This window comes from Stylophora pistillata, chromosome 12 (assembly GCF_964205215.1).
Source record: "Stylophora pistillata chromosome 12, jaStyPist1.2, whole genome shotgun sequence".
Classification (NCBI taxonomy): Eukaryota; Metazoa; Cnidaria; class Anthozoa; order Scleractinia; family Pocilloporidae; genus Stylophora; species Stylophora pistillata.
In genome coordinates, this window is record NC_142530.1 from 19,404,172 (window position 1) to 19,418,439 (window position 14,268).

Sequence of the window (14,268 nt, forward strand, 5' to 3'; positions counted from 1 at the left end):
GGATAAATGGTCGGAGGGCCAAATTGCAGACGATGAGCAACCCGAATTGATGAAGTCTCCTTTACAGCCGTTATTGGGTCTCGTCACGCAAAGTGCACTCTTCCCCACCAACAGGTACTCTGCCGGAAATTATAATGCCCGATAAAATACATATATCATATTAAACTTTTTTTTCGTGTAGTACCGCTGAGTATTTTTACAAGTTGTGCCGTATTTTCATGCTTAACAACCCCCCGCGTGCATCCATCACTCGATGGGTGCACGCTGCACGGTGTACGCTGCACGCTGCACGCTGCACGCTGCATGCTGCACGCTGCACGCTGCACGCGTGTGGTGTAATCTATCGGCAACATACTTCTCCTGAACAATTTCAAACGTATTTCGATATCACAATAGAAAGACTAAGCTCTACTAATAAACCGATGTATGTCATGGGTGACTTCAACATTGATCTCCTCAAATCTGAAACCTGTGATTTTTCTCATAACTTTCTGCTGTCCCTGCAAAGTTACTCCTTTTTTCCAGTAATTGATAAGCCTACAAGAGTCCATAATAATTCTGCCACACTTATTGACAATATTCTTGTTAACAGAATTGGCTTTAAACTCTCCAGCGGCAACATTGTCTCAGATATAAGTGATCACTACTCTCAATTTTGCATCATCCATTCTCCATCTTTAAAATCTCGCTATCAGGGGACTAAAATCCGTGACTATTCGAGATTCTCGGAAGAAAACTTTATTAGTGATATTTCTCAAACTGACTGGACCGGTTTGATCTCTAATGGCTCTATTGACAAACGCTTTTCTTCGTTCTACAAAAAAATTGAATAAATAAATTAAAGCACGCTATAGTAATTCCAATTTATAAAGCGGATGGTGAAGCTGACCCAAACAATTATCCCCCAATATCGTTACTGTCCGTGTTTAATAGAATATTCGAAAAACTAATGTACAAATGCCTAAAATCTTTTATAAATAAGAATGATATATTTTTTACATCGCAATATGGATTTAGAGAGAACTGCTCTACTCAACATGCATGCAATTCTGGATATTCTAAATACAATTCAAAACTACATTGATGAAAAATTATATTCCTGTGGCATTTTCATTGACTTGAAAAAGGCCTTCGACATGGTTGATCATTCGATTTTGTTGCATAAATTACACCATTATGGAATTAGAGGATTGATTAATGACTGGTACTCGTCATACTTGTCTGTTAGGATGCAATCAACCCAAATCGGTTCTATTGTCTCTCGCAAAGACAGAATAGTGGGTGGAGTCCCTCAAGGTTCTGTACTTGGTCCGCTTCTTTTCTTAATTTATTTCAATGACATGCATCGTTCCTCTAAAAAGTTTGACTTTTACCCATTTGCTGATGATACCAATTTACTATATGCAGAAAAAGATCTAAACAAACTTGAAGTTGTCGTCAATGAAGAGTTATCAAAGTTGTGTGAATGGCTGAATTCAAATAAATTATCTCTTAACGTATCTAAATCTAATTTCGTTATTTTTCATCCTTATCAACACAAACTATACCGAGAGGTAAACCTTGAAATACTTGATAATAACTCGGAGCAATTGGTATCTCTTGAACGTAAGACATATGTTAAATACCTAGGTGTTCTAATTGACGGTAATCTCTCCTGGAAGCACCATATCAACTACATTTCCACGAAAATAAGCAAAGGTATCGGTATTGTTGCAAGGCTAAGACACTTGGTACCGCTCACTTCTCTTATAAAAATTTACCGCTCGCTCATTGAACCGTATATTTCCTGTGGTCTCGTTGCTTGGGGCTAAGCCGCGAATACTCACCTAAAGAAAATCGTTATTTTACAAAAGCGGGTTCTTCGTCTAATGTACTTTTCCGATTATACATCTCACAGTGCTCCTCTTTTTAGTCGTTCGGGAATTCTACCGATAAAAATGCTTTACTTCAAATTGGTTGCCTCTCTGTTACATGACAACAAAAATCGGTGTGCTCCTCCCAATATTTCTGAACTTTTTACTCACTCTGAACAGGTTCATTCCTACTCTACTCGTTTCTCAGTAGCCGGAAGCTTTTATATAAAACAGGCGAGAACAATTCATCAGTTGTTTTCCTTTTCTAGAGTTGGTGCGAAACTATGGAATGGCATTCCCCCTGAAATTCGTAAGCTAAGAAAAGCACCTTTTAAACGTGAGCTAACTCACTTGCTTTTGAAAATTCTTGAAATTGAGGAGATGAATGTTGACTTGCGCTACCTTGACCTTTCTCGCTTATATTTGTATTTCAACTGATTAGCTTTCTCTTTGACCTGTTAAAAACTCCCTTGTGTGACTGGCCCAGTTAAAACCTTTAACATGATTATCACTGCTATTATTTATGATTTATTTTTATTTGCTCATTTATTTATTTATTTCATTGTTGCGTGTGTGTATGTGTGTGTGTGTGTGTGTGTGTGTGTGTGTGTGTGTGTGTGTGTGTGTGTGCGCGCGTATGTGTGAGAGCCTATACAGTGTCTGTTTAGGTAGTCCGCCTAGAATAGCTTTGCTAACTGCGGGCTACAAAAGCCTTTATTTCTTTAATTTAAAAAAAAAATAATAATAAAGTCAATTTGAGTTTTTTTTTTTTGAGTTTTTTTGCACGCTAACCATTTCTTAAGTGAACTGAGAAGACTAAAATTGGTGAAGATCAATAAAAAAATGAAAACTTCAGTTTAAAACCAGGGCATAGAAATCCAAGTACTAGATACTAACCAATAACAAAAGAAAAGTGACCTAGAAAAGAAGGTACAATCCAACTAGTATATACGTTACGTGGTATTTCAGACTGAAAAACAACAGAGGAAATGACAGCAGAGAAGCATTAGAGCGACAAGCAAAGATCTGGAACAAATAGCACATTTAGAATCAACGAAACCCAACCGATCGTCCAGCAAGAACAGGGCTCCAAGCTTACAAATCTCAAAGTTGGCCTGCTATTTGAAATAATTTCTCGAGAATTTTCAAAACAGTGTAGGATAAAAAAGGCTATTTTGGGCATAGTTAGTTAGTCCCCTCTACTAACTATGTTTTGGGCAAATAATTCGCAATAAGCGGTGTAACTGCCAAAAGGCGTGTCCTTTCGTGGCTGCTTACAGCAATGATTTCAAACGCTCGATAGAGGAAGAGGTTTGAGATTGTATCGGCGCTGTAGGCCGCGAAAAAAGGGCAATGAAACCAGATGTTATCTCGGTGAAATGAACGATGAAACTAAAAAGCTAGAACATTACAACATGTATATTATAGCGAGCGCGGGAAAGAAAAACAAAACGTATTCTCGAGGGAATGCTAATAAACTGAAATAGAATGCAAAGAATGCTAAATTCTACATCCCGGCCCCTAAGTGCGAGATTGTACCAAGCGAGTCACTTACATCTAATGAATTACAATAAACTACTGCTAAACCTTAAGTATCAGTGCACTCCATGAAGTCTACTTAGCGAACAAGGCTAATTGAAGGCTAAGTACAAATTAACTAAATGTTTCTAAGTTTTTAGTGTTCTCAGGACATTCGTTTTCAACCAAAAGACAGAGCTTGTCGACGGGTCTTTCGTAGACAGCTGTCTTGGCGAACACTTTCACCCGGCGAACAAAGCCTCCTTTGTCGGGGAAGGTTTCAACAACTCTGCCAAGCGGCCAGGAATTGCGATGCGACTCAGATGCGACCAGAACGATATCACCAACGGCCAAGTTCCTCTTTGGGTGCACCCACTTTTGTTTAAGTTGCAAAAGGGGAAGGCATTCCCTACTCCATCTCTTCCAGAAGATGTCCGCTAAATATTGCACTTGCTTCCATCGACGACGCGAAAGAGAATCTTCTCTCTTGAATAGACCGGGGGGTAAGGAGACTTCCGATTTGAGCAACAACAAGTGGTTAGGCGTCAAGGACTCATTGTCGTTCGAATCGCTGGATACGGTGGTAATGGGTCGGCTGTTCATGATACTCTCCACTTCGCACATTAAAGTGGCCAGGCTTTCGTCGTCCGTAGTTTGCTCTCGCAGCAGCGCTTGTAGAATCTTCCAAACGGTTCGGATGCATCTCTCCCAAATACCTCCAAAGTGGGAACCATAGGGAGGGTTGAAGTACCATTTGATGTCCTTTTGTAACAGGGAATTGTGTATTTTTTCCTGATTCCAATCCGAAATAGCGTCACGCAGCTCCTTCTCACCACCAATTAAGTTTGATCCGTTATCCGAGTAGATCTGCTTCACTTGGCCTCTTCTTGCAATGAAACGTCGCAAAGCCAATAGGAACGAGTCCGTACCTAGGCCATGTGAAATTTCGAGGTGCACGGCACGGATTGCTAGACATGTGAAGATCACACCATACCTCTTTTCGAGACTCCGCCCAAGACGGACTTGGAATGGGCCAAAATAATCTACGCCCACTGATGTAAAAGGTGGCTTCTCAGCCAGCACGCGATCTCCTGGTAAATCGGCCATCTTCTGTTGGCAAAGTGGTGCCTGGCGGCGACGGCAACTTACAGACTTCCCCAGAACACTTTTCACGGCTGAACTTCATTGGGTGATCCAGAATTTCTGCCTAATGGAAGCTAGAACGTGCTCTGTCCCAGAATGGCCGCATGCCCTGTGGTAATCGTCGATAATCACTCTGGTAACGTGATCTTCTTTCGGAAGAATAATCTGGTGCTTTGATTCCGCGGGTAATGATGCTTTACGCAGCCGGCCACCAACGCGCAAAAGCCCATCCATAACGATTGAGTCAAGCTTGTAGAGGCGACTAGTCTTCTTAACTGGTTTTTCGGGATGGTTGAACTCCTCGGGGAAGGCTCTTCTCTGTACATGCCTCAGAAGTTCTTTCTCTGCTCTCTCGATCTCTTGAAGGGTGATGTTCTTCGGAATATCGCCGTCTAAACCTTTGTTTTTACTCGCATTCAGAAGTCTTTCCCGATAGCGCAGGAGCCAGGCAACAATTTTCTTTAGGCGGAACCAGGAAGAACATTTCTGGAAATAACGCAACAGTGGACAGCTTAGTCACAATGCGATAATCGTCACCAAATTTCTTTTCTATCAGCCATCGGGCTTCCTGATAACCCCTTTCAGGTGGAAGGTGATGGCACGATCGAACTAGTTCTTTAACATCAGCACTAGTAAACTGTTCAAGGTAATACAACCTCTCAGTACCACTCGAGGTTCTAGACTCAATGAGGTTTTCAAAGGCTCTCACAAAGGCGCCATAGTCCATTGGATCATTTATTTATTTATTTATTTATTTATTTATAATAACTTCATTTGCCTAAATAATAAGATAATAATAATAATAATAATACAGACAGATAACAATAGAAATAACATCGAGATGCAAAAAGGCAAAAAGGGTCAAGCCAGAGAGGAACTAAATTCTCATTGACGGCAGCCCCCAGAATAAAAGCAATATGCAATAAAAATAAAACTAAAATGTAAAGGTAAAAATTATTGAAAAAACAAGTTAATTGATAAATGGATATTGGTGCAATATTATTGATATTATTTAAAAATGTGTTCTTTCAGTTTTTTTTTAAACTTACTAGCAGAGCTAGAGCTAACTATGTCACTTGGCAAGTCATTCCAGATTTTTATATATTTATACCAAAAAGAGTTCTTGAGGATATTTGTTCGAGCATAAGGCGTCCAGATTTTGACATTGTTGGTAGATCTCGTCCGACTATTGGAGAAAGTTAAGTAATTACATAAGTCTACTCTTGAAAAACCATTAATGAATTTGAATAATTGCACTAAACTAAGAAATTCACGACGCGAGTTGAGAGTTGGCCAGCCAAGATACTTCAAACGTTCACTATAGTCGATAGAACTACCAAGGATCCACCTGGAAGCATTCCTTTGCACTCTTTCAAGCTTATCAGAAAGATATTGTTGATGTGGATTCCACACAGGACAGGCATACTCAACAATTGGCCGAACCATAGACTTGTATCCAATTGATATTGCTTCAGAGCTTTTCCCAAATGTGCGCTTTAGTAGGCCAAGTATCTTATTCGCTTTAGCAGCAACAGAGAGAACATGCGGTTTCCAAGATAAGTCAGATGATATAATGACTCCAAGATGTTTGTGTGTTTTAACCTGTTCCAGTGGGATTGAATTGATGTTGTACGAGCAAGGTGTTACAGATCTAGATCTCGTGATTTTCATACATTTGGATTTAGTTGCTTTAAGTTTCAAAAGCCACTTTTTACACCAGTCTACGATCTGAGACAAGCTTTCACACACAGGTTGATGAACAGATGATGGATGATCTGAGTTAAACAATAGAGTATCATCGGCAAACATTTCACTTGAACACGATAAGTTCTCAGGTATATCGTTGACATACAACAAGAACAACATTGGCCCAACAATACTTCCCTGAGGGACACCAGAGTAAACCATGGACCAGTCTGAGCTTTCACCTTCCAGAACAACACGTTGGAAACGATATTGCAGGAAATCACCTAGCCACTCGAGAATCTGACCATTGATACCATATCGGCCAAGCTTAGAGATGAGATGTTTGTGTGGGACTGAGTCAAACGCTTTCTCAAAGTCCAAGAAGACGACATCTGATGTTTTGTTTTTATCTAAGGCTGATGCCCAGAAGTGAAATAGGCGAATAAGTTGGGATGTGCAGGAAAAACCAGCTCGAAAGCCATATTGATGAGGGCTTAACAAGTCATGATCTTCTAGATGAGCCATAATATGTCTTGTCGATCACCATCGAAGATAGGAACCCTTTGCTGGGGAAGACTGCTTTTCTTCTGCTGAGTCGCAAGCATTTCACGATTTTGTTCTGCTGTTGTTGCAGCGCGTTTTGACGGTGATGCAGCCCTAGCATTTCGTGAAAGGCCCTCTCACTTGGTGATTTCGACGCACCAGAGTATTCATACTCGTTAGCACGTTCATTCCTGTTAATTCCTAGCGAAGGATGATGCCATTCTGCTGCTTCGGGATTTAGGGTAGAACAACCAACGGCGACTGATGAATGACCATTTTCTCCAACTGGCTTTGCTTCAAGCCCGAGAAAAGGTGCTTGAACCTTTCCCTCACCCTTCTCGGATTCTAGGTTTATTGGATTCGGCACAAATGGACGCGGAACAGCTTCCATAACTGAAGATAAAACTCTTTCTTTAGCTTTAGACTTAGCGAGTTCGGTTTCAAGTGTAAGACGTTCCTGTTCTTGCTGCAAACGTAACCTTTCCTCCTCTAACAGTCGTCGTTTCTCTAGTGCAGCCACCTCCGCTTCGAGCTCAGCAATACGCGCCGCTTCCTTTGATCGTGCGAACGCTGAGGATGACGTACCACTCCTGTTTGAACCGCTATGACTCGAACGTTGTGATTTCTTTGACGAGGACTTAGTTGTGGCTCGAGAACCGATCTAACTCGCTGAATCTTCAGGATTGACCTGAGAGTTCAACCTGAGAAGCTCCTCTGATCCTTTTATCCACTGTTGAGTTCTTTGATAAGAGAGGTCGGCCCGCGAAGACTCTGAATTTAACTGCTCAGGACATCTTGCTACGCTAACGTCATCCTGAAGATTCAACGAATAGACTAAATGAGCTTCTTTAAACCTGTCAACAGCAGCTAGGAAACCGGGCAACTTTTCCTTTACGAGATGAACGTTTTCCTCGCTGGATAACAGCGCATCAATTTCGTTTCTCCTGGCACTAACTGTAGAAAGATAGCCTGATCTCGCATGCATTCTTGAGTCGGCGAAGCCTTTCGAGGAGAACGCCTTCTTGATCCAGTTGTTTACTCGGCATCCTAGGTCGAACGCCATCCCCGTCACCAGAATCTAAAGCTTTATCAGCGCCAATATCCATTATCTCCTCAACGATCTCTTCAAGGGTTATCATTATCATTATCCTTTATCCTTTTTGCATAGTTATCAATTTACATAGTTATCAATTTAGTTTGAATCCAAGAAGGGTGAGGGAAAGGTTCAAGCACCTATTATCGGACTTGAAGCAAATCCAGTTGGAGAAAATGGTCATTCATCAGTCGCCGTTGGTTGTTCTACTTCTCTTAAGTTTACCTGGAAGTTAAAATTACGAAAGTCGTAAATGAGATAAATATTAATATCATAGAGATGGGTCAAATCAAAATTCACCACATACTCTGAGACAAAAAAACGATATTGATCCCTATAACTACAACGGATAAAAACCGCGCTACTCCTTGCATCACCCCAGGGATGAAAACAACAGGACGACATTTAAATGGATTTTAATGAAAAACTAGAAGAGCCAAAAAGAAATACAGTCCAAATGGTATCCAATGATCAAAGTCGCTTGTCTTATTCTATGCTCTCAGTTTGTTTGTTTGTTTGTGACGAACGAGAGAAAAAGTGACGCATTTTCGTGCGCTTTTTTCCTAATTACCTCCACAAACCAAGAACCCGCAAAGCTTAATTTAAAAAAAGGATTGGCTATAATTGTTCTCATTTAAAACGCTGGTACAAGTCAGTCAGCATTGACCCAATTCCTTCAAAATTTAAAATACCACCATCTCGTCAAAAACAACACGGACGTTGGAGGGTAACCACACTAAGGCCGAATTAGCTGCCCCATCTTTTCCCTTCAATTACTTACGAGAGCTCAGAGTTTCATCAAAGTAACACCCTCCGGATTATAGGCTTGTCTCACCACCTCGTGCTGGATAGTGTACTGAGAACAATTTTTGCGCCCCACGTGACACAAGTAAATTTTCCACAGCTTTTATTAACGAATTGCCCTCAAGGCCGCGCTCTAGATTAGACCCTACGGGATCTTTTACACGGTGGAAATGGTACAGCATAGTATTCACCAACGCATAGAAACAATACAACTTAGAGAAAGTTTAGCATACCTTCCATTCTTAAACGTTCCCATAATGGCTTTATATCTCGTAAAATGCAACACAGGAATCAGAGAGCTGGCAAGATAAGAAAAAGTCCTCAGCTTAACAAAGTTCACGAGCGTCATTCGATAGTTGGAAACATTTTTGACTGCCATCGGTGCTTCTACTGATTAAAAGCTTCCTGTTCTGCGATTTACTCATCAGAAACCTAGATGCTGAATCACTTTCTTTTTTCTCCAAACCAAACAAAAGTTGCTACCGGAACCACGTCACAGTTCAACCATTTCATCCCTAAGATCTCAAAAGAAGTTCTCTTTATTATCTGCCTCACAATTCTTATGATATTAGTTCGGAAAATTTGGTATTGGATCAACTAATAAATGCCTATTGATATTTGTCTTTATTCTCATCACTAGTCTGCTTCATACTGTACGGATATTGTAAGGAGAAATTCTGTCTTGGTCACTCAGTGGCAGTTCAAGGGTTAAAAATAGTTTTTCGGACCCATGTGTTTTCAATTGTAGTGGAGTTCTTTTCCATCCGTAAGTATCCTTGACGTAGGTTTTCTACCCTGACAAAGCAACAATTTAAAGGTTTTCTTCGTGGTAAGATTGATAATATCGCAAATGCGGCTCGAAACTATCTCAGCCACAACTTACCTGCAAACCAAACTCTGTAGCACATTAAGGAAATCATTCATTCTAGTCAGATCCTGGACTCCTTCCTTAAAAGCCACAATAAGGGTTGGAGCAATGGCGATCGATCTGGTAAACAGCACTCGCTTCCATCTTGCCCAAGAGATCTTCAAGAATCCCTGCAGTGCATAAATCAAGTCGAAAGATTTTCTCTTCTCAAGGAATTATCAACAATCGTTGACATGCGGGCAAGCACAAGTTATTCCAAGTTTAATGTGGTAAAAATCGCTTCCTACCTCCATAGCAAACTGGAAAAAAAAATGATGTCATTAGCTTTCAGCAGAAGAAGGCGAGAGCAAATTCAACGAAAGAGCCCTTATGATGAGTTCCAATTGTAGGTCCAAGGTTATTGAAGGAATCGTTTGGTTTTTGTTGACTTCGCCATGTGATTGGTTTAAAAAAACTGACGCCAACCTCACAACCAAACAGATTAAAAAATAACATCTACTGCAACAGGGTCATTCGCTTTTTCCCGCGCTTAAAAGCAGTTTATTCGTTTAAACTTTCTTTTCGATAATTGATTGGCTCCTTGAGAAATTTTCTTCCCTGTTATTGTCAAAAGCGCAGTTATCCTAACTATGATCTATTTTTAGATCAAAAGGACGATATTTTTTGAGGATTGACCACATTGACGGTAACCTTTCTGAGTGCTTACTCTAACGCTCAAGAAACACGATGGACACTTTCACCTTTCCTTTGTACGCCATGCTAAGCATAAAGCTCCAAAAACAAACTAACAAAACGCAAACGTGTTTTATTCTTTTATGAATCAAACGCTCGCCCTCATAGTGCCTCCCGGTTAGCTCAGTTGGTTAGAGCGCCGGATTCACGCACGAGATTAACGTGTTGTGGATGTCCTCCCCAGGAGTGGGATGGGTGGGAATTGGCCCTGAAAAGCCCCTATGGGGAGTGGTCAACTAACGCATGTATGTATTGTAGAACTTTGACCAGCTGCAAGAATTCCAATGCCCCAAATATACAAGGCGGCTTTTCGAAACATGCATCCGAGAAAGACACCCTGAAAAGATACACGGAAAGGATGTTAAAACGATCACCACTACACTGCAATAATTAACGACTTTTCACCGAACGAAGTGTGGGTGGTTCGTAATGGAGTATTCAACCAGCCCCAATGCGTCAAAGTAGATATGCACCGCTAGCCACCTATACTGAGGTGAATATTTGTTTTAGAAAATATCAAATCATCTAGATAACATAGCACAAAAAGATGATTTTAACTCACTTATTCCTGCAAAGATTGCAATATTTTCTGGCGCACACTCCACCCACGTTGCTCGGGGTGAATAACAAAGATTATTAAAAACTAGATCATTGGATAATGCAATTCAAGACTTTTTATTGGCTTAGCCATTATGGTATATCAGCCAATATACCATAAGCTACAAATATGGTAAGTGTACGAGTCAGCTTAAAATTAAAAGGGAGCTAAAAATTTAATAAAATTTAATAATTTAATTTAACGTTTTTAATAAAACAATTATTCCACTCGCGCTTGTTGGATATGAGATGATTTTAGCCTCGTTGGCTATCTATCATCTCATATCCAACGCGCGCTCGTGGAATAATTGTTAAATAGTCGGAGTTCAAGCGGCCAATGAGAGCTCACCTTTAACGCTATCCACTGTTTTGGTATAAACTAATCGCTACAATTAACTTCTTCAACTAATGTCTTACTTATTAGTACACCAATAGTTCTTACCCCTTTGAAAAGGTCTCCGTCGATGGCTATAGTTGATAAACATAGAGAAATAAGAGTTCGATATTTTCTGATTTTATAGATTAAATTTGACAGATCAATCAAGAAACACTTTCACCAAAAGTTTACCTAATGCTTGTATTCGAAAATTTAACAAAAATTGTTCCAAGATTCTTACTTTAGGATCTCCGATCTTGTCCACATCAAATATTTCAGCTTGGCTTATGCTGTGATTAAGGCATTTATGATATTGAAAAGAAAGAGATTGTCAGAGTTTTCATTAAGAAATGTAGTAACACGAGAATATTGAAAGTAAAAGGGAAGGTACTCACAATAATATCAAGCAGCTAAGTGATGAAAATAAAGAAAAGTTTCTGTTAGGGAGGGGGGGGTTGTTAGTTGATCAAATACCAAATTCTCCAAACTAACACCATAAGAGTTGCAATACACACAGTATGGAGAATTATCACTCAGATCTTGGGAATGAAAGGGATACGCGTTTGCTAATTATTTTTAGTGTAATTCGTACTTATTTCTTGTTTTACGTTTTCATAACTTCTTTGTTCGTACTTTTTGTAAGTTTACAGGTAAAAACGAGCGATAAGTGAGTTTGGTAGCGTTTTTCCTCGTCAGTTACACCTTTTTTGCACGTTTCTCATACAACACGCTATTTTGCGCCCCTTTTGAAATAAGCCAGTTTCTTTTTACGCATGATCGCTTTTTTAAGTCAGTTTATCCACAGTCGCGCTCGGCTCAGTTCTCTGTTTTAGAAATATTCCACTTATTCGCTATTGCAGTTGTCACTGTAGATATTTTTTCCATTTCGCTTGGATTGTACTCTTTTTTCTGTTTATAATTTGTTTATCTTGGTTAACTCAGCTTTTGTTCATAGCTTTAGTTTCAACCAACTGCTGCTGCCGAGTAACAATAGAAAAATTTCTCAGTTAGACGAAGAGTGACCAGCATCTAATTTCTCCTTACAATACCATTCCAAAATGAAACTTTAAGGTCACACGAATAAAGGAAATGATCGGAAACTAAAGAAGCTCTTGATTGTTAAACAAGCTCTCCTTGTCAGCACCTTAGAAAATGTATAGAGAACAGTATGGAGAATATGAGTACTGATGCTGGGGTGTGTAGGGTTGACCTGTGAATGTTGACCTGTGAATGTGCTAAGAAAATCTGACTTACCACCTCTCCATACGTCCTTTTATAAAATGCCTACAAATGAAAAAAAGAAAAAATGACACATCCACAACATCTGCTGCCTCTTTCCCTTTCTTATAGTGTTTTGCTTTTCTTTTGCTTGTGCAATTGCCTAAATTTTTTGAGCCCTTCTTGCGCAATTCCGTAGGGACGTAAAACGAGGATTACTTGGTACTGTTTTTCATCAATTTCTGGAACATCCACTGGTAAAAGCAAATAGCCTTACTCTAACAAATACTGCGACCACAACTATGTTGATGATTAATGACACGAACAGTGCAATGGCTGGAAGTCGGACTGAAACAGTGTTGAAATTAATCCAGGACTGGAATTGTTTTGATTGTGAGCTTGTACATGTATACAGCCTCAAAAACCAAAACTAAGGTAATTTGATTGATTGAGAGGTTTTTGGTCCTGCGGTGATCTCGTTGGTGTGGAACACTTCTATCACCTTAGAAACTTATCATAAGCAAAACTAAAGACCTTTTCGAAAAAGAAAACCCAGTGCAAAGGCTAAAATCATAATGAACGAAAGAGAACTAGTGTTAAAACTGTTAAAAGCGCGGGAAAACGCGGCTACAAAAGTCACGATTGTTTTCAGTCTTGCGTGAGATTGGTTGATATGACAGCTGTTACTAAGGATATTGACATGGTATTCATCTTTCGTGCACGCCTTGATACGATTCTCGGACAATGCCGTAAGATGTATTCCATGACTAAAAAAATGAAATGATGGTGGAATATTGATGTCCCTTATTCCGTGGTTGATAATATAAATCAATGATATAAACCATCGAATTAGGGGAATTTATTACCTGATTCAATGAAATAATACATATTTGCTTTTTTCACCGCTTTGGGATTTTTCCTGTCTACTTCTCGAGACTACAACAAAGAGAAAGAGGAAAACGTTAACGATGAGCAATATTGCAAGAATTGTCACCAGACAAAGGTCATGGGTTCAAATCCTGTAGAGGCCTGAATTTTTTTCATGTCACATTTCCACAACTACATAAGTAGGATTCATTACTGCGAGGATCGTTTTCATACATTTCAATGAGACTGCTATTAATTGGGTTTCATCGACTAAGCTGATGAGGTAAATGGGACACCGTACATAGTTTCTTCGCTCTGACAGACGGCTAACTTTCAAAAGAGCGTTAGCCCTCGCCGCCCATCATGAAGAGTTAAGAAACTATTTACAATGGCCAATTCACATTATCAACTCAGTTGAGAACTGAAAATCAAATCGTCTTGGCACAACAACATTGATTTTATTTTTTAAAATGAAAGAAATAAAGGCTTTTGTAGCCCGCAGTTAGCAAAGCTATTCTAGGCGGGCTACCTAAACAGACACTGTATAGGCTCTCACACATACTAAGCGGAGCTCAAAAATCACAACCCTCTTGACCAACATCCGCTGACCAATCACCACAGTTACCTGTGTCACCACAGTTACCACATCGCACCACATGGCACCACAGTTACCTGTGTCTCTAGGGATTGGTTGCAAACCGCCTATAGCTCGTCATTGTTTCATTCAGCCTTTTGTTGTATCAAGGAAGCCGCTTGATTGTTTTTCGTGTCATCCCACAGCACAGTGAGTTTAGGCTTATTTTTAAAATAACACTGCTATTTTTTTCCTCACAAGCAGCAAGTTGTTTAAAACGTCCATATCATGGACCATCTCTTCTACTGAGTTTTAACCGCTAATCCCATTTCGGAAAGAACACTCTGAGAAACGGGAAAAGTTTGTTTTCGAGCATCAAAATCAAAATCTTACAAT

At 39.8% G+C, this 14,268-nt stretch overlaps 2 protein-coding genes across 3 annotated transcripts; both read right to left on the reverse strand.

The window, feature by feature from the left end:
* Positions 1-3,506: 3,506 nt before the first annotated feature.
* On the reverse strand, positions 3,507-4,478 carry LOC148719134 (uncharacterized). Its single transcript, XM_088740070.1, has one exon. The coding sequence runs from the start codon at positions 4,476-4,478 to the stop codon at positions 3,507-3,509; it is 972 nt and encodes a 323-aa protein (XP_088596196.1).
* A 1,334-nt stretch (positions 4,479-5,812) lies between these two features.
* Positions 5,813-11,647, reverse strand: LOC148719135 (uncharacterized). Of its 2 annotated transcripts, none has more exons than XM_088741621.1 (2): positions 9,524-11,647; positions 5,813-8,939 (listed from the first exon to the last, which is right to left on the reverse strand). In XM_088741621.1, the coding sequence occupies exon 2, from the start codon at positions 7,804-7,806 to the stop codon at positions 7,405-7,407; it is 402 nt and encodes a 133-aa protein (XP_088597747.1). In that variant the 5' UTR covers positions 7,807-8,939; positions 9,524-11,647; the 3' UTR covers positions 5,813-7,404. The 2 variants fall into 2 exon arrangements, 1 of the variants encoding a protein (XP_088597747.1); XR_015994167.1 differs by lacking the exon at positions 5,813-8,939 and adding an exon at positions 8,946-9,435.
* Between the last annotated feature and the right edge of the window lie 2,621 nt (positions 11,648-14,268).

Bases quoted from the DNA above. Each gene is read 5' to 3' on its own strand.
- LOC148719134 (XM_088740070.1), bottom strand. From the start codon at position 4,478: ATGGCCGATTTACCAGGAGATCGCGTGCTGGCTGAGAAGCCACCTTTT.
- LOC148719135 (XM_088741621.1), bottom strand. From the start codon at position 7,806: ATGGCGTTCGACCTAGGATGCCGAGTAAACAACTGGATCAAGAAGGCG.